Below are 19317 nucleotides of genomic sequence, written 5' to 3'. Positions count from 1 at the left end.
TGCACAGGCACACAGATATACATCGATATACACATACTTTTCATAACAACTCTGCGAATCAAAGATGTTATGGAATAATTCATGATAGGAAAAATGCATAAATAATCCATTCCCCGCTTGTCTTCATTAGCTGCAGTCTCATGAATACCTAAGTTTCTGTTTCTAGTGTGTGCGCGTGTAGTTCTAATGAGCAGCACTCACCGATCGCAGTACTGACACTGCAGCAGCAGCTCCTCCTCCATGAAGTTCTCTCTGCATACCGGACAAGTGACGAGGCTGGCACAGGGGCCACAGTGGGTGTAGTTGTTCTGCCACTCACAGTGGAAACCCGGGGTGTTGGATCCACACTGCACACAGCATACACACCTGCACAGAAGTAGTGAAGCACTGTGTAACAAATATACAGCGAACATGAAAGATTAAAATAAATGAAGACACCATTTAAAGTGGCAGCAGTTCTTCTGTTGCTACAGAAACAAGAGGCAGAGGGTTGGGCCTCTGAATTGTTAATGCATGGCTGAGGTATGAGTGTTTTACATAATGTGCAAATTTACATGTATTCATTTCCATTTGACCTCATTCAAAAGCTACAAGGCTGAATAAAGTCTTGTGTTCTAAGAGTTAACTATTTTTTTTTTTCTTCGTTTTTACCATTTGCACTTCCAACCACCCTTGGGAACATTGTGCAGGGGTGGGTCCAAGCAGTAGGTGTGATAGCTGACATCACAGTCATCACACAGCAGCAGGCGGGAAGGGTCCGAAGCCTTTCCACACATCTCGCACACAATACATTCCAAACAGCGCCAGCCCTTACGGAGCATTGTCTTGGTGATCTACAAAAGACATCAGGTTTAATCTATCTGGATTTTAAAATGTAGGGATGACAATAAAGGATTAAATCAAAGGATAACATTGTGCTTACTTTGCTGTTCACACAGTAAGGATGGTAACACTGGGCACACTGAGCACAAGCCAATAATTGGCCCTCCGCACCCTTTCCAAAACTGCCACACACAACGCACATATCCTAAAAACAGAGGAGAGACATAATATTAACAAAAGAGGAAACAAAGAGTATTTGCATTTCTTTTGAAAGTGGCAACCGTGTTTGTGCCACACAGTAATCAAAAATGTCACTCTACAGAAAGAGCTGTACCTGGAGCAGGACAAATTTATCGGTGTTTGAGAAAAGGACCACCGTGTTCTGCATGGTGTCGTCTTCCTCCTCGTCTTCCTCCTTACTTAGTCCAGTCTCTGTGGTCATGCTTAGCTGTGAACAAGGGAATTAACAGTTACAACCATACTGCAAACATGAGTCATTAACTGACAAGTAATGAAAAGAGTTATTATGACGACGTTATACATTTGAATTGTGTGTAAAGTACAGCTCACCAAAAAAGCATCAATGCAGGAGGCCATGGCTTTGAGGCGTGACCTCCCACCACGCCCTCTCCCTCCACCGCCTCCTCGAGGTCGACGCTTCCCAGGAAAACTATTGCTTCGCCCCTAAAAGCCAAGGAAAAAGCATTTAAATGTTAAGTTATGTTGTGAAAACGTAACAATGAAACGTGAAGGCAAAATGTCAGCTGGTCAAGCAAAACTCCCTCAATAAAACGAACAACTTGTCTCATATGCTCATCATACTCTTCATGACCTCACCTGTTTGACCCGTGAGCGACCTGGGGATCCTCTACGTTTCACCTTCTCTCTGTCGCTTCTGAACGGTTCAAAGGGAAGCGAGTCATCGGTCTCAGAGAGCAGATTATCTGTGTGTGAGCGGCCGGCGGGTACAAGGCCAAACTCCATGGAGAGCTGAGGATCGTGTTCTCCTGGAGAGCCCAGAAAGCCACTGCTGCTCTCATCTCCGTGGCTCAGATATGACATCTCATCCAGCAGCAATTCCCTCTTAACCTCATGCTCCTGCAGTTCCTGCTTTATGTCATCATGAAGTCCTTCTCCTCTCATATGCTCATCATACTCTTCATCCTCCTCCTCCTCAGAGTGAGGCAGTAACCTCCCACCTATTTCCATAGAAGAGAGGACCTCTTGTGTGTCCACTGATAAAGAAGGAGACTCGGGGTCCTGGCATGGACTTTCCTGATGATCATCCATGGGCAAATGCTCCGTTTTGTCCACAGAGGCAGGAGAAGCTGGTAACTTTGGTGGATCATTACTGAGTGATTCTGTGACAGGTGTGTCATCAGAGCCATTGTTTAATAACTCTGGTGATACTTCTTCTTCCACTGAGGGAGTGGCCTCCTGCTTCTCTTTCTCCACACTCCCAGGGCCCTGCTGTGACACTGGTGTTGGTTCTACTCTAAGGTTGTCACACGGTGTCTCTGCTGGGGGGTCCTGGGTAGGAGTGGCTGGAGTCACCTGGCTGACTTCCTCTTCATCAGCAGGAAGACAAGAGGCCCTCTGTTCTGTTGCTGCACATTCTACATTTGAGATTAAGGAATGTGTGGTTATTAGTGTAAACATTTAGAAATCTATCATTAGTTACGGCACACCATCGTACCAAAATATGTCTACAGGGTGTTCTGAGTTTACCTGTGAACTCAAGTGGAACAGCGGTCGCCTCAGAAGACAATCCTTCTGTTGCTACCTGCGGCTCGTCATCCTTGATTTTCTCCCCGTCTGTTGTCTCAACAACTGCAGACTTCACCCCTAAAGCCAAAAGTAGTTAACTTTCAGCAGACCATCTCAGATATAAATTACATTACATTTACTTAGCCGATGCTTTATCAAAAGCGACTGACAATAAGTGTGTTTAACCATGTGGATACAACCCAAAACAACTACATTTAGAAAGACGTGGGGGTTTTATTATCAAGGTACAGTCAACATAAACAAGCTGCATTCTTTTACTTGTCCAACAAAACTCATGACTGTCATGTCTCGTAAGCTTCGTCTTATGTTGTGTGCAACTAAGACTTACCCAAGTCCATGGGTGTCTCTTTGTCAATTATGGCTTCAGCCTGAACCATCTCTGATGCATCTTTCTGTCCTGGTGTCACCTCTGATAAGTCTGTGTGCTCTTCTGTCACCATGTCTGCATCCGTTTGGATCGTCATCTCTACCAAATGCACATGTCCTTCTGTCTCCTCGGACGCCTCTCTGGTTTGTATCTCCACTGTGTATGGTTGAGTGACGGGCTGCTGCTCATCCTCCTTGCAAAGCCGGCAAATGCACTTTGCTTCTGAAAGCTCCCCCGGTAAAGCACATTCGCTGTGCACCCACCTAAGACAATAAAGAGATGAGCAAGAAATAATTTAGGATATTATTATTATTGACAAGCCCCACGCATGATGGCTACCGTTAATAAACGCTATTGCACTTCTGCATCAAACAAACCTGTGGCACATGCTGCAGCACAGCAGAGTGACAGATGGGTTGGCAGCTTTGCTGCACACGCCACAGACAGAGCTGCGGTGACGCTGGCAGTCCTCACATACGGCGTAGTTGTCAAACCACTGGGCCAAACCTGGCAGCACCAGTCCACGGACACCACACTCCGTACATACACGACACCTCTGACAAAACACAAATAATGGGAGTAAAATGTAAACCGTATGATCAAAGAAGTACATGAAGACAAGCTCTCTTTCAAATATCCTGGTAAATAAAAACATTTTCTTCATTTCCTAAACTTGCCCTCATCTCTTTGTACCAAAGTAAAAGAAAATTTGTCTTACTCTGCATTTCCATGGGTCAGAGGGAAGAGAATCCATGGCTGGCTGGAGACAGAAGGTGTGGTAGCCCTTATCACAGGCATCGCATACCAACATTTTTGAGTCTTCTCCCGGTTGTCTACGAAATTGAGGAATAAAGACATAGCTCTTAAAAATGAGAAATAAAGCAAAATAGGACAAATATCTTTTTAAAAAAACTATGTAAAACATTTAGGCACTACATCTTATTCACTATTATATTGTATCTCTAATTATTATTATTATTATAACAGTATCTGAATCACTACAGTTCGACTTACCTGCAGGTTTGACACACTTTGCACTCTGGGCACTGCCATCCTGCCCTCTGGATGGGCGTGGCACCAATCTCAAGGCAAGCCGCATGATAATGTTGGCCACAACCCGTGCAGAACAGCAAGTCCGTGAGCTCCCCCGCTGAGTCACACACTGCACACCAAGCCTCCTCACCTGCTGTAAAAAAAAATTATAAAAATATTACGGGGTGAAAGAATGAGGTTTTGTTAAGCAAAGTAAGAATTTATTTTGTTCAAAAACATATTTAACTTTTAAGAGAAACTATTACCAATGATTGCTTTTTTCCCCCCAACTTTCAAGCTATGCACAAAACGGAAATTGTGTGACAACAAAGAGCATAAAAATGTACAGTCCACAATTGATAAATAAAATTAGTACGGAGCCGGTTGCCAAACAGGAATTCTGAGATAGCTTTAGACTCATTTGATAATATTCACAGCTGGTAATCATCTGTGAAATGTGTGGATAGCACAAGCCGTAGTGAAGCCAGCACTAAGCCGCTCACGCCAGCAAATGACGCAAACACGTCATCGTACGTAAAGGCTCTGTGAGAGGTGGCGGCGCTTGGTCGCGCACCTCAGAATTTTTGTAACGTGGCTGCGCGTGCAATCGGAGCTTTTCAGATGTGACTGTCAAAAATAGTTCACTGATAAAAGCACCATTTACATGCAGCTTTAAATGCTTTAGAAACCGGAGGTCTTAAAAATCTTCACTCAAGTATATATTTTGCCAGCCAAATCAAATTGTTTACAGGCTATTCAACCTTTGTTTCATTATATTGCATGCAATACTTGACTTCTTTCTTTACAGGGCTTGTATTAAGGCAATCAAGTAAACCATGAATATGAGATATGAGATATGAGATACGAGATACGAGTTAGCAGTTAATTACAATTCCTCCTCCGCATTGTGGAGGATGGTTTATGCCGTTTTGCCAGTTACACGCTTTTTGATTCTTCACAGTACATTTTGTTCGTACTCCCTCTGGCGAATAATGCAACGAACGACGCATTTAGCATAAACGTCTTTGTGTGTGCTTGTAGCTTGTGCGCCCTCTGCGGAGGCGGTTTAGACTTGCGCAAGAATAAACAAAGCTTTACTGTGAGTATGCCTTAAGTAATATCACAACGTTGACAAAGATATTTGGTTGTCTTACCCAACTCCTCTGCCTTGTCTATGTGCTCTGGACAGAGGAGGACCAACTGCTTCATGGACTGGAAGGACCCACTGGCTGCCGAGCAGGGGAAGTGGTAGAACCGCGTGCAGCCCTCAGCGTGGCATCGAATGGTTGCGCCCAGCCTTTTGCAGTATTCGCAAAGCTGGAACAAACCAGTGGTAACAAGTAAGATTTGGTGAAGGAAGCATGTTAATCCCAATGTTCTCACTCTATACCATCTTATTCAAGTTTATAGACAGTGCACTTACCCGCTGTGTCCCTGAGATAACAGCCTTATCCACGTTCTCCAGCTCCTCATTCTCCATCCGCTTCACTCCCTCCGACCACACCGCACACCAGTGATGAACCGCACAACCCCCTGTATATATATTAAAAAAACATAAAAAAAGAGCACAATATCAGTTAAATTCCTAACAAAACATCAACTCTGCATCTGTGTGCTGCATTTCTAATAGATGGAATCTATTACAGAATGAATTAATTGTACACAAATTAAATATAATAGCATAATGTTTTGAGTTCAACCTGAGTCGTCAAAGAGTGATGCCAGACAGGGGGAGTCGGAAAATCCAATGGAAGACAGGTCATCATTCCCGGGCTGTGGCAGTGGGGAAGCTGATGGCTTGAGGGTCGGCCGTTCAGAAAATGGCCCAAAGTGTCTCAATTCCCGCTGTCCATGCAGGCTCCTCTCCACACAGTTACAAAGCACACAAGCTGGAGCGCTCTCTCTGTACAAACGGGATTGTTCAAAACGAGTAGAGATTCAGTTTTTGGTGTTGCCAACAATGAGCAGTTTCTTGGGATATAGATCACAACAGTGTGGATCATATCACTTTAAAAAAATAAATAAAAAAAAATAAAAAAAATCAGAATTAATAACTCACACAGGTGTGCTGGACGAGGCTGTATTAGCACCAGACACGTCCTCAGCAGCAAGAAGGGCTTTGGACTCCTCCTCAGAGGAGACAAGCTGCTTTGAAGGGGCATTGTCATCAGCTGGAGAAAGAACAGAAAAAACATCACTTTATATAACGGGAATAAATGGCTTTCACCAAACCCCTATTAATTTACCTGCTATCCTCACCTAATAAATTGTGTTTACAAATCTCAATGAACTCAATCAAAACATTTTCAATCTCTTTCAGAGCAAAGGAACATTATCATATTCATCTTCCTGCAGAATAGAGCACATTCATAATGGATGATGTAGCGACATGGGGTTTAAAAACAACACATTACCTGTAGGTTCAGAGTCATTTTCTTCGCAGTTTGATTTCTGCTCGTCCATTCCCCGTACTGATTTTGACCTCCTTGACAGAGATCTGCAATTTCAAAACATAAGTAGAATCAACTTGTTAATGTTAATCAGAAGAAGAATAGTTTAATGAAACTATTCACAGGATGCAAACAACCTGTGGGCATTATATCTGACAACTGGCTATGCTACCGACATCAGGTCTGTGAGGATCAGAAGAGATCTGATCATCTAAAAAAAATAATAACAGTAATAAATGCATAAAATTCAGGTTTCCACCCATAAAAAAAAATAAACAGCTAAATGGTATGTAGGTCCCCACTTACCAAAATAGCAAATGCCATTTTTATTAGCCAACATAAGTTTAACATCATAACAAATAATTCCCAAAACTCCACACTAGCCTCCCTATCCAACCAAAAGCACTTTTCACATGGAGACTTAAATCAAACAATGCAACTCATTAACCATGGCTGACATGCCCTCACTTTAGATTATGTCCCTGTGTTAATCTGACTAACGTTAGCACTAATGCAATCGAGCTTCCTCGCAAACTCGTGAAAATAGCGCGAGGGTTAAAATGGACAGATCAATCGGAAACCGCTCTTACAATTCAAGTTATCGTTTACCAAGTAATGCATAATCCAAATCGGTGAAACAGCTGCGCGAACAAGCACGAAATGATGAAACTAAAATGGTGTTTTCCCAAATAAAACAACCATAAATCGGGATACACAAAGAAAACACAACTTCCGTGTGTTGAACTTCCTGTTGCAGCACAGCTTATTTCGTGCAGAACCTTTGTCGCAAGCATCATAGTTCCGCTGTGAGATTCACGCCATTAACAAAAAATAACGTTACTGAAAAAACAAACAATGAAGGACTCACCATTTATTTTATCAACACAGCTAATAATAGGAAGCCATGTCACGTGTTTCAACGTGTAAATGCCATTTACACTTGACACTTAAATAAAAGGAAACAATCGGCTTGTATTTCGCATGTTATATTTTACTTATGGTATATCACAGCCTCATCGATATGTGTTAATATCATCGTGAACCTCCAAATGTTACAAAACAAAAAGACAAACGTCCGTGATGCGATGCTGTAACGTTGTGTTGTGATCTAATGGGCTCAGAAGACAATACGTGTGACGGTGGATATTATATAGATTTAGCTGAGTGTCTTGTAATGTTTCGTCAATTACAAAACATCACACTTATCCTGTTATCGATATCAAAGACACATTTAAAAAACGTTTCCTATTTATTCGCACTGAAGCAGCTGAAAGAAGACCCCAGTCCGAGAACGGGCGCACTTTTGTCTTTAACCCATAGGAGCATAATTAATGAAATAAATAAAACCAGAATGCAATTAATTATGACATAAAACCAACTACAACGTATACATATTTGTCCAAATTATGTAAGAGTGTTTAGAATGCCTATCGAGTAAGTACTAGTACTTTACATTTCTGTCAAAACTCCCAAATTAAAATGCATCATACCTGCGCTTCTATCCTAACCTACATAACGTGTGGTACCACGTTAAAACATTATAGAACAAATGGCACGTTGTTAGCGGCACAATGCAACCGAGCTGATGGACAAAATGAATTTATCTATTATGCGTTAACATGAACTAAAGCCTCGTAATCAACGTGTTCGGTGGCAGCAACACTGGAAACGCTTCTCGACAACAAACTTGACGTCAAATCCAAGTCCTACACAACATAACTTATCACAATTAATGAAGATACTAAATATGCTTTGTCTCTAAAATGAAGTTGTTGTTCAGAGCAAAAGTGATGACATGATGGCGTTAAGTTAACGTATTAACATCCTGCTAGCTAAGTTAACGTTAAAAGTGTTAACGCTACAAATTAACTTTAGCGGTGAACGTTTGCTTCTTATTTAGTAATGGTCATCGATAACAGAGGCCGTTTGTTGCGGTGCCACGGGTAAAAAGCTAATGAGATTTTATAGTTGAATAATTGCAAAGCTAAGCACTATTCCTCAATGTAAACACCGACTTCAAAGGGTTGATCTTGTCCAGCAAATAGCCTAGTCCGTGTCACTGGCGGACAGGCTGGAACGGAAAAACTCACAACTACCAATGGTGACGTAGCAACAAAGTGTCCCGAAGAGGCAAAACTAGGAGAAATATACACAATTTCGTGCGCAGGAACATGTACTGTTAAAACGTCAACCGACTACCATGTGAACCATACCTCAGACACAGCCAACGTAAACCATATTTCAAACTAAAGTTAGCACCCAGGTAACATAGCTAGTTCTCCAGCAATTAGACATCCCCATCTGGTTGAAGCTAACAGCTAGCTAAATGTTACTGATAGCAGAGCTAACACTACCCGGTCTAAGGTCAGGGTTGGTGTGTCTTTAGGTATGTCTGTTGCAAGAAGTTCGAATAGACAATAATAAAAACAGCTCACCTCAAAAAAACAATATCGTCTCCTCATACATCAGCACAATCCAATCAGCCACACAGCTTCCCAGAATGCTGATGGTCGCTTCATTTTATGTACCGGACTATCGCTGCGGCTAGCCGGCTGGAGGGAGAGTGGGGGAAGTGCACCTCGGCGGAAGGCTGTGCGGTGATGCTAGCTAGCTTCTTAACTAGATGGATAATGCTATGGTTAGCTAGCTAACCAGCAACTTGGGCTTTGTTTCGAGTGGTCGTTTACTGCCGGGGGACTAGTAAGCACCGACACATGTCTTCAACCGGCCCCGACAAAGGCTCTCCAGCTTCATACTGCGAATCCAAAAACTATCCAGCTATCTGGCTCGTTGCTTGTGGGTTTAGCTTGAAGGCTAACAACCTAACAGTAGCTAGCCTCTGCTCTGTTCTGGAATCTCGCTCGCGAGGTCGTTAAAGCGACTGCAAGTTTGCACAAAAAAGTGCATCCAAAAATTACAGCCCCAAACTTTGTTGACACGACAGTAAATATAGTTTTTCTTTTAGTTTCAAGTCCACTGCAAAAGATTAATCTACCTAAATGTGCAGCTCAACTTTGCATGGGTACCCTTGTATGGGTCACTAGCATCGCTTCAATCCGCTAAACTGCGTTGCGTCTGCACACGGCTATATTCCGCCAAGTGGCTAGCTGCTGTAGCAGTGCTAGCTAATAACAACTACGTCAAAAATGTATTCATGCGAAACAACGATCAACAATTTCATTTTATTGCTAGACACCAGTAAAGCGTGTTACAGCGTTAGTGTAGCGATGTTCAACGTTGTGCGAGGGTGGTTATTTTGCACACGGCACACGAGTTTTATCTGAGCGCGGACCACTGAAATATGGTGTATATTAGATATTAGGTCATTCGATTTTCGGATCCAGGGAAGCCATTTTTCATTAGATTGTTATGGTTATAGAACCAAAGCTACTATAATATGCACACAGATGAATGCATTTGTTTTGTTAATTGATCAGCTGCGATTTAATTGAGGCTAATTGTTCTTATAGGAAATTAATTGTGTAATTAACATACAAATGTCTGTGCAATACCTCGTGGTTTCTAATTACTTATTCCGCTTCTGATACTGTACTCTCCTTCTGCTACTATACTGCCATGCGTTGCGCATTTGTTTGGAGTGAATGAAAAAGATTTGTAAAGAGTAGGCTAATCAATCATTCACAACTGCCGTGATCGGGAATAAACCTCGACCAAGTTTTCAGCAGGTTCACCGATAGTTACCTACGTAAACCAGAACACCCGCGTGTTATGCTGAACCCTGGCGATTTGTGGCCACATTATCTGATTGTATGTTATTAGGCATTTTAAATGTTGTATCAAGCCACATATCAATGAATATTCAAGATTAAATAATTTGATATACATGATGTAATAATATATTACAACCTGTGTTAGAAATGTTGACAACACGTTCAACACTTTACATCCCTTATATGAATCACATCAATCATAATGCATAGGCATATAGAGATACATACTGCATACTGAACTTAATGCAGATATGGGAGGTGGAATGAGAGCCTTCTTTATCATTAGGTTGCTTTATCACTGTGAGAAAGTCCCAGTGACACAAGTGACTCAGGAAGGATGGCTTCAAGAAAATTGTTCTCAATCTTAAATGTTAGTTTTTTAGTTAGTGTTGGTATGTAAAGATCCTAATACTTTGCACGTATTAACTTTCAATTGTTATGCAGATAAGGGCCGAAAGTCCTCTCCGATGCATGAGTTTAAACTTGCACAAAATTATTTTGGGTAACAGTCTACATCAGCTGTGTATCTCCTGTCATGCCAGAGAACAAAAACTCACTGGTAAGTAGCTTACTTGAGCTATAACTCAACACTTTTAAGTAAATGAAGAAAAGAGCATCTGCTAAATGTCTCAAATGTAAAGGTGATCACACTAGAATGCCTGACAATACATTATCTGCTATGTAAGCAGTGAAGAAGTACCTGCAGGGTGATCTGCAGCTGACCCTGCACTGTGAAACATCTCTGGTAATGCAATTGTGCAGAAGCATCAGGAGACCTCAGGGATCAGATGAGACCCCTGATGAGAAAAATGTTACAAGAATTCGTTCAACAGGATGAATGTAGTTTGGCGTTCTAAAGTTCCATGTAACTAAATAAAGAATTGCTTTCCAAATGTGACTTGAAACTAAAACTTAAGAAACATGCTGATATACACACCCAAATAATTTAGATTAAAGCCTCAATTGTTTACATGATGGTGGCGAAGAGACCAATAATTGGAAATGATCATGAGCTTCAAGCACACAAAGCTTAAAATAGTAGACAGCTGTTCCAAAAGGAACCAGATGAGAAAACCATGCTTTTAAAGGATATGCTTTTTAAAATCATGACTGTATAACCCAGCACTCTTTAAATGGTAGTATTTAAAGAATAAAAGTGGTTTCATGTTAACTTAAGTCACATGATTTTGATAATTGTTCATTGGATTAGACACTAAGTAAGTAGTTTCTGAAGTGTTTAAATTACTGAAAAATTAGCCAATAAAAAGTCAATTGCCACTCTAGATCTGGGTTCCAATCACATATGGAGTCATAAGCTCTTTTGTCCGCCAGACAGAAAAAAACATGACCCAATTTGTTCAGATGTGGCATGTGATAAAGATTTTTATAATGTTTGGGAAGATGATCTGTAGCACTCAAGTATTTTAACATTCAATACAAACCCATGCCAAATCTCCACTGATGCATCTTTCTCTTTCATGTCTCTAAATATAGTCATACAATAAAAGTTTTGTCATAATTATTCATGCCTGCTGACACTGATCTGTGTTTTAGAAAACTAAAGTATATTTTGATCAGGAAATGTGTGCCTCTCTGTACCTGAATGTGGGGTGTGCAGGTTTTAATTTAGAAAATAGGTTATTACTGGTCCCCCTGACAGGATTAGTTAACTCCCCATTCAGCTTTAGCCAGATTGGATTAGATTTTGGGGGGCTGAGACAGAGTGGAAGACAGTGACTGATTGGCCAATGGATGTAAATAGAGGATGGTATTAGGACAAAGGGCTTTTCCTATTGGCCAGACAGCGGGGCCAGTGCTTTCCCATCTGCCTCCTGTATCTCAAGGATAATCCCCTAGAATACCTCCACAGATGTTTACAACAGAACGTAAACCTGAAGAAGAGAATACAGTTTGGGTCCTCAATATTATTATTATGTTTACAGTTATATACCTTACAGATAACTGAGAAAAACAAGGTTGCTTCTATAGGATGCAGTTTGTTCTCTGAATATCTTTTCTGTTTTTAGTTGCGTCGAATTCTCCAGTCAAATATGTGCTATATTGTCAATAAACTAGTATTACAAATCAAGGTTTGTTGAATTTCAGTCTATCTAATCTAGAGTAGTTATTATACAAGGGTGTTTAAGAAATGATAGCAAATAAAATAAACAGGCTTAATATCAGTTTCTCCACAAGGGGGCGTATAACCTTGTACTACCTGTCATGAATATGGCCTCACACATTATTCTGAACCTTTGAAAAGCAGGTTTACGTGACATAATAATATAAATAAATGTTGTAACAGGAAAACTGCAATTGTTTTAGTGCAGACTGGTAGACTTGCTGCAACAAAATAGAACATTGTGTGAACAATGAACTGTACTACGCCACCAACAGATATAGTACTTGTGACCCAAATTGATCAGCAAATACTAATAAAAGTGTCTCCTTTAAAAGTGTAAGATACCCGATATCTCCCTTGAAGTAGCTATGTGATAAAGTCTGTGATGTCAACAAGGTGGTGGCACAGTGTGGGGAATATTAAGTACATCTGGGCTTTTCATTAACCAGTCAGCCTGCTGGAATAGATTTCCTAAGAGCTCTTGTAACATACATAATACTCAACTACGACCTCATAAATGATCTTTCTGCACATGTCTCAGCTGTTTCACACTCACTTTTGCTAAACAAGCAAAAGACAAATCAGCTTAACCGACTCAATTTACTCCAGAGCTGAAGAAAAAGCAGTGTTGCTTAATAAAATTACATTTTAATTTGTTTTACAACATGTGAGGACATACAATACATGTAGTGGAATTAATATAGTAAAATGAAACATTTATATATTATGATTCATAAAGTACAAAAATAAAGATTCTATTATGGGAAAATTAATTCCTATCCCATTAAAATTATATATACGACTGAAATAATTAAAAGAAATAACATGATGTACAAATAGACTATGATACAGTCATTTTGGAATGATCTCTTTTTATATTAACCAGCTCAGATAAATTGTCTCATCCAAATCAATCTCTTACAAAATATCACTTAAGTATTAGCATGTAAATCATTATAATGCAGGCAATCGGGAAAAAGAAAGCAAGCCATTCCAGTGCTTTTAATTTATTAAAGAAAAAAACAGGAAGTGTTAGGGTAAATATATCAAAGCTGTACACCGTGACGTAGTGTGTATAGTTTTAGGCCTTTAAGGATGAAATGAGTTGGAGTCTAAAAAGATACATCCCAAACTGTACAGTAATTTTGCATACCAATGCACATCTGATGTCCGCTTCTCTTCCATTTCCATCCTCAGAGGTTCACTCAGATAGTCTTGCTTGTTCAGAGTGCCATTATTCACACAAACACCTGCTCTGTCCTTTGCGGCCAAAGTGCTACAATGAGTCTTGGTGCAAGCTGTTTCCCTGTCTGTGGTCTGCTGTTCTTTTATTGTCTCCCCCCAAAGTAGCTGGTTGAATGAGGAGAGGAGTCGCACAGGTCCAAACGCCCAGTGTGCAAGTCTGTGGTCATCCACCAGAGCATAGCTGGATGCCAGCACTCCTTCAACAAACACAGATCCAGCTTCTGTCAAGGGAGCATACACCCCCACACTCTCCTCTTCTGAAACTGAGACGATTCGAGATGGACGTACTTGAGCCTCTGCTGTATGGATGAGAACGCAGTCTCCAGTTTTGGCTCTGCTAGCAAACTGAGCCCGATACTCACTACTGTCGAGTCTGCAATGTGGGGCTAAAAAGACCAAGTGATGTGGAGTGAGGGCCAATCGATGGCCATCTTCGGTCTCCAGAGACAGAAAAGTTGACGAGCTTTCTTGGTCCCGGTGCAGAAATAGGAGTACTTGGCTCCACACGACTTGGCCTGTCCCAGACAGGGCCATGACTCTGTCCCCGGCAGCCAGGGACGACAGGCTCTTCTGTACCCCTCCGGCAACAGTCACCCGGGCCCAGCCTGGGAAACAGCCACCTTTTTCCACTGCAACAGAGTGATCTGCAGGAAGATCAGCATTAAAAAAAGCCATGATGACTAAACGCAGATTGTGTTTGGTTTCTTATTTTAATGCCCTGACATCATCCAGTGAATTGATGTAATTTTGTCACAACTACCTTTATGATTTGATATGAAAGCTCCATCCTTAAAAACTTACCAGCTTTCACTGAGCAGTGGATGTGATATTTGGACTCATAGTGGACCCAGTCAAAGCCAGCCTCCACAGCCAGCTGGGCTAGAAGGCCATACTTCTCCGTTTCTCTGTCGTTAGTGGTTATATCCACGGCCCGGCCTTCATAGTGCAGAGAGCCGGAGGGGTGGTGGCCATCCTCATCCCAGGCCTCCGTCACACGCAAGTGCACCCCTGGCCACTGGTTCATCACTGCAATCGCCAACCTGTTCAAACAGTCCTTACAGCGCTAGAAACAGAATGACACAGAGGAAAGGGGTTCAGTTTGAAACAGTATTAACGGACCAGCCAACATCAGCTTGTCACAGATATATTGTTTTGACGCATATGTTGTTCGATAAGTAACAGGAAATTGCTGTACAGAAATGCCAACGATGAGTTTGAGGTCATTTAGGAAATCTCTTCATTACATAGTTTGTCGACCAGAGAGCATTGACAATTATTGTCAATTTGTAAAATTTCCCAACCAGTACATATCTTAGCCGCATTTCCTTAGTAGAAGTTCTACAACAGCCAATATATAATTATCAGACTTTTTCACTCTCAAATATTAATATCGGGACCAGCTTCAAAAAGTATCAAGTATGAGTCGGACTCTAGTGTAACAATATTCTAAAGAAAATGTAAGATCGGGATCAGATAACTGGTTCTAAAGTTGGTAAAATACCCAGATTCATCATGCCATGAGCCCATCTTATCAAATATTTCCTTTTTCTAATAGTAAAACATAATCTACAAAACATTCAGGTATCCATTACATTACAATCATTTTAGCAGACGCTTTTATCCAAAGCAACTTACAGTTCAGTATCTATCTACCGTAGGCACAGCTACGGGAGCAATTTTGGGGTTAAGTGTCTTGCTCAAGGACACATTGACATGAGACTAGCGGAGCAGGAGTCGGGGATCGAACCGCTGACCCTCTTATATATATATATATATATATATATATATATATATATATATATATATATATATATATATATATATATATATATATATAAAAATATATACTTAGTTCTTAAAATATTAAACTATATATGATTTTTGTTGCTTAAGATATAATCAACAAGGGATTCAAAAAGATTAACTCATAATCATTTTCAACAACAAACTGGAATCGCTAGCACCTTTCTGCATAGTAATATTATGCAATCCCTCTTTTAGTTTATATTTTTGCCTTTTAAAATGCTTTGAATACTACAGAAAGAGGGAAATGTCCACGGCATGTGCCATGTACTGTGAAAGTAGAAACAAATATAAATGTAAAGAAACTTGTATTGCTTGCTCAAGGGCACATCAGCAGTGCTCAGGAGGCACCTTTGTGCCAGTTACCAGTTTGACTCCTCTCCAGCTACCAGCCCACATGCCGTACTTGAACTGGCAACCCTCCAGTTCCCAAGCCAAGTCCCAACGGACTGAGCTACTGTCCCAATTATTTATTAACAGAGTGGACGGCACAGTCTTAGTGTACAAGAAGTAAGTACAGTATGAAAGCCTACTGTACACCTCAGTGCACAGACAGATTTCAGTGAAACACAGAAGAAAAATGATTCAAGTATGTCAACGTCTCTGGCTACCAGGTTGTGATTGTTTGTCTGCTGGCATCGTCACACAATTCCTCCTCTTCTCTGTTAAAGGCCATCTCAACCTTGCTTCAACAATCAGAGTACAAGAACAAAGCTACTGTAGCCAGTTTGCTGCATTCCTTGGCCTTTTCAACAAGATGACAGAATAATCAAGGCCATTCTCTGCCTTTTCCAGATTGTTCCAGGCACGAGTTTTTTCGGTTTCACCCAAGACATTTGATCAGAAATCAGAATATCAGGAATGTTCAGAGTGACTATTAACACCCCTGTGGTCCATGATGTTACAGACTGCGTCAGCATTGTCGCAGGCTTAAAAAATGACAACGTCGGCAACTGAGTTGATACATTTCATTATCATCTCCTGGACAGTAATTTCTCTTGTGACTGCAGTTGATGGAATAAAGCTCTTCTTGCTACAGAGTATAAAAAGAGAGTTGGTAAAGAAAGCGATGAGAGTGTTAGTGGGAGAGATGGAGGGAGAAAAAGCTGGGTGAGAGGAAAGCAGTGTAGCGGAGGGCCGAGGTTGGGAGTAAAGAGAGAGGGCAGAGGGCAAGAATGTATGGGCATGGACTTGGGAATGTGACAGTAAGAGTGAGAAAGCGAGAAGGACAGAAAACAAACTGGTTACATTTTTTCTCGCAATGCCATTCAAGAGAGGCGTTTCATTGTCAGAACTACAATAGTCGCTTTTCCGACGGTGCCATTACTTCAGCAGGCGGGAATTTTGTATAGGCGACCCCTGCGAGTCTCCAAACGACACACAAAGAGTGTCTTTCACATCTGGGCAAAAGAGGGGCACATGCACACATACACACTCTCAAACTGGGCACACATATACGGCCGCAGATTTCTATTGCGAACAATCACTCGAAGAGGGGAAGGAACACAGATTTGCATCCTAAACAATCACAGAAACCCGCAGCATCCAAAGCAGAGAGACGTCAATTTCAACAGTGTGGCATTCAAAAAGTTTGTCAAAAAGCATCCAGATCTTAAATCCTCTGGGCCATCGATTGTCTTTTGTAGGCATGAGATTTGAATGTGGATACCTATCCCCAGTAAACATTAAGGAGTTTAAGTGCGACTGAGAGTCATAGGAGTAGTTTGATTTCCAATAACAAAGACTTTGGTTAAAGATTAAAAGGAAGTGTTCCTGAAGGGGAAGGCAGTCTCTTAAGGGGTAGTGTTGAATTACATCCTGATCTTCTTATCTCAAGAAAAGGGAGGGGAAGTTTGGTTAAAACTTACACACTCTGTGTTGAACAGTTGTTTGAGTGTTAGGAGCCTGGCAAGGGAAGGTACGGCAAACAATGAATGAGGTTATATGATTTGATTTGAAGGTGCCACGCTGGGTAGCAGGGTATGAGCTGTAAACTAATACCTGTCCCTTCATGTGAATGTAGTTAATCAATTATCCAGCAGGATTGTTTCCAGGCTTGCAAAGGTTCAAGAGACAGCAGAGAGAGCATCCTTTTCAGGTTACTCTCTGCACTGTCACGTGGTATCACTGGGGATAGTGAAAACAAGTGCTCCAGTGTGTCATCCTATTCTACAACATCTTTAAAAACTGTGATGATTGAACTGGGTTAACCACAACACACCAGCCTCACCTTGGTCATGAAGCGGTCTGAGTTGGTGTTTTCCTCATCCTTGAAGACAATGTCAGGGTTGTAGTTGCACACCAGTTCATTGAAGCGCTCAGAGTTGCGTGTGATCTTGCCCTCTGCTCTCCCGCTGGCCCCGAGGTTATTTTCTGAGAAGTTGGGGAAAAACTGCTTGTAGTGCATGGCTGTGAGTTTCCTGGGCCTGGAGCGGATGCCGTATCCAGGGCCCGGTCCGCATCCCTGGACCAGCCACATGCAGGTCCACACAGCAAGCAGGCCGAGCTGTGCCAGGCGGGCCCACCAGGACTGCTTCATTGGGGAGGGCTGGGGCTCCCAGGAGTCAGTGGCTCACCGTGCCTACAGTGGTACCCTGGTTCCAGGTGTGTAGCAGCATGTGAATGAGGGTCGAATCTTGGTCCATTCCAAATCATGTGGTATTAGAGCTGATGATGACAAAAAATAAATAAATACTATTTAGGAACTTGTTCTTTCTGTATTCACTCTTGATAGAAATACGTTTGATATTAAAAATCAGTTGTTTTGACTTTAGGTTTGCATTGCCTTGATGACTAAAAGTGAGGCTATAGCCTAATGAATGATATGATTGACTGAAATCTAAAGTTTCTGAAATTTGGCACCAGCTATCAAAACAAGTGACAGACCACGTCTTTAAGGTTTCTCTCCAAATATTTCGCCATCTCTCAGCTGTTTCTAAGCCTCTAGTGAGCTGAAAGTCATCTTCAGTCTACCTGTCTCGGCGCAGGTGTTTTTCTTTGGTTTTCTAGTCACTTACCGCTAATCTCTCTCTCCACGCAGTTCCTTTGACGAGACGAGACACACAAACTGACGCACACCAGAAGCTCCACGGCTCCCTGTAATTCCCTATGGAAGCTCCCGTGGCGCTCTCATCCTCCTTGTCCATCCAGAAATGTCTCCCCTGAGATTCCTTTCTCCTTCTCTCCTTCGTCCACCGTCTTCTGTCGCGTTTCAGAGCTCCTGGCCACCTTGCACCAGCCATTGGGTCTTATTAGCGTCCGGACAAGATTGCCCTCCCTTCCTCTGCGCGCTCCCACTGCGACAGCACACGCCTCCAATTCAACCTTACAAAGGACATATGATTAGCCTACTCATGTTAACAAAATGCCCCCCCCCCCCCCCCCCCCATTAAGTATTTAAGGTTAGTTAAAGACAGTTTTGGAAACGTTTCCACATCCAACTGCAAAGTTAAATAAATGATAGGCTACTTAACAAAGCACCCTTAATTATCTTGCCACATTATATTTTAGAGCATATACGGTATATTTACAGTTAAAATACTAAACTCATGTCATTTGAATAACAACATGCCCTTGCTTCTGTCAGCTCATCCCACCCATCAAAAGTGGATGGGTGAACTGTGATGACCCTGTGCTGATGTTATTAATAGACACAGTTGAAGGTGAGGGTCTATGAGGGAACACACGTGTCCAGCCTTGACACCCCTGACTCAGACTTACAGTGCTGTCTTCCTGTGTTTGGGGAGCCGGCCTGACCCCCTGAACCCTTTGCACCCAAGACCTCTCCACTGGAAACACCCGCTGGCCGCATCAACATATTATTTTTATCCTTCTCAGAACAATAGCTGGGAGTCATAAAAATGTGTCAGATAATTTCCAAAGAGGGAGCAGAAAAGAAAGGCATCGTTGTGTCTCAGGGGTCTGACATGTGTAATCACACACGGAAGCTTAAATTAA

The 19317-nt window shown here is 41.7% G+C and overlaps 2 protein-coding genes across 6 annotated transcripts in view; both read right to left on the bottom strand.

Moving 5' to 3' along the window:
• kmt2d (lysine (K)-specific methyltransferase 2D) overlaps positions 1–9402 on the bottom strand; it is a 30392-nt gene extending 20990 nt beyond the window's left edge. For 4 of the 5 annotated variants that reach the window (XM_068733582.1, XM_068733585.1, XM_068733586.1 and 1 more), the window contains exons 1-17: positions 8895–9402; positions 6424–6506; positions 6069–6180; positions 5710–5912; positions 5433–5542; positions 5164–5326; positions 3992–4163; positions 3696–3810; positions 3355–3533; positions 2939–3240; positions 2551–2667; positions 1660–2438; positions 1393–1506; positions 1157–1270; positions 923–1027; positions 652–833; positions 202–366 (exon numbers count right to left, since the gene is read on the bottom strand). In XM_068733582.1, coding sequence (XP_068589683.1) covers positions 202–366; positions 652–833; positions 923–1027; positions 1157–1270; positions 1393–1506; positions 1660–2438; positions 2551–2667; positions 2939–3240; positions 3355–3533; positions 3696–3810; positions 3992–4163; positions 5164–5326; positions 5433–5542; positions 5710–5912; positions 6069–6180; positions 6424–6472 — 2981 coding nt within the window. In that variant the 5' untranslated portion in view covers positions 6473–6506; positions 8895–9402. Of the gene's footprint in view, positions 1–201; positions 367–651; positions 834–922; positions 1028–1156; positions 1271–1392; positions 1507–1659; positions 2439–2550; positions 2668–2938; positions 3241–3354; positions 3534–3695; positions 3811–3991; positions 4164–5163; positions 5327–5432; positions 5543–5709; positions 5913–6068; positions 6181–6423; positions 6507–7068; positions 7138–8894 lie in introns of those variants that run through there. The other variant, XM_068733583.1, reaches the window with a different exon arrangement.
• A 3538-nt stretch (positions 9403–12940) lies between these two features.
• dhh (desert hedgehog signaling molecule) lies at positions 12941–18612 on the bottom strand. The gene is made up of 4 exons (XM_068732940.1): positions 18378–18612; positions 17591–18027; positions 14359–14620; positions 12941–14201 (listed from the first exon to the last, which is right to left on the bottom strand). The coding sequence occupies exons 2-4, from the start codon at positions 17897–17899 to the stop codon at positions 13402–13404; spliced, it is 1371 nt and encodes a 456-aa protein (XP_068589041.1). The 5' UTR covers positions 17900–18027; positions 18378–18612; the 3' UTR covers positions 12941–13401.
• Positions 18613–19317: the final 705 nt, after the last annotated feature.

This window comes from Cebidichthys violaceus, unplaced genomic scaffold, assembly GCF_023349555.1.
Source record: "Cebidichthys violaceus isolate CVI_PGR_0920_01 unplaced genomic scaffold, fCebVio1.0.p SCAF_6, whole genome shotgun sequence".
In the NCBI taxonomy this organism is placed as follows: Eukaryota; Metazoa; Chordata; class Actinopteri; order Perciformes; family Stichaeidae; genus Cebidichthys; species Cebidichthys violaceus.
Note: the sequence above shows the minus strand (reverse complement) of the source record. Positions and strands in the feature narration are given on the sequence as shown.

Excerpts from the sequence above, each read along its gene's own strand:
- dhh (XM_068732940.1), bottom strand. The coding sequence starts at position 17,899 with ATGAAGCAGTCCTGGTGGGCCCGCCTGGCACAGCTCGGCCTGCTTGCT. Across the intron at positions 14,621-17,590 it reads CAGACCGCTTCATGACCAAG|CGCTGTAAGGACTGTTTGAA; the intron begins GTGAGGCTGGTG and ends TTCTGTTTCTAG. Across the intron at positions 14,202-14,358 it reads CCACTGCTCAGTGAAAGCTG|ATCACTCTGTTGCAGTGGAA; the intron begins GTAAGTTTTTAA and ends ATCTTCCTGCAG.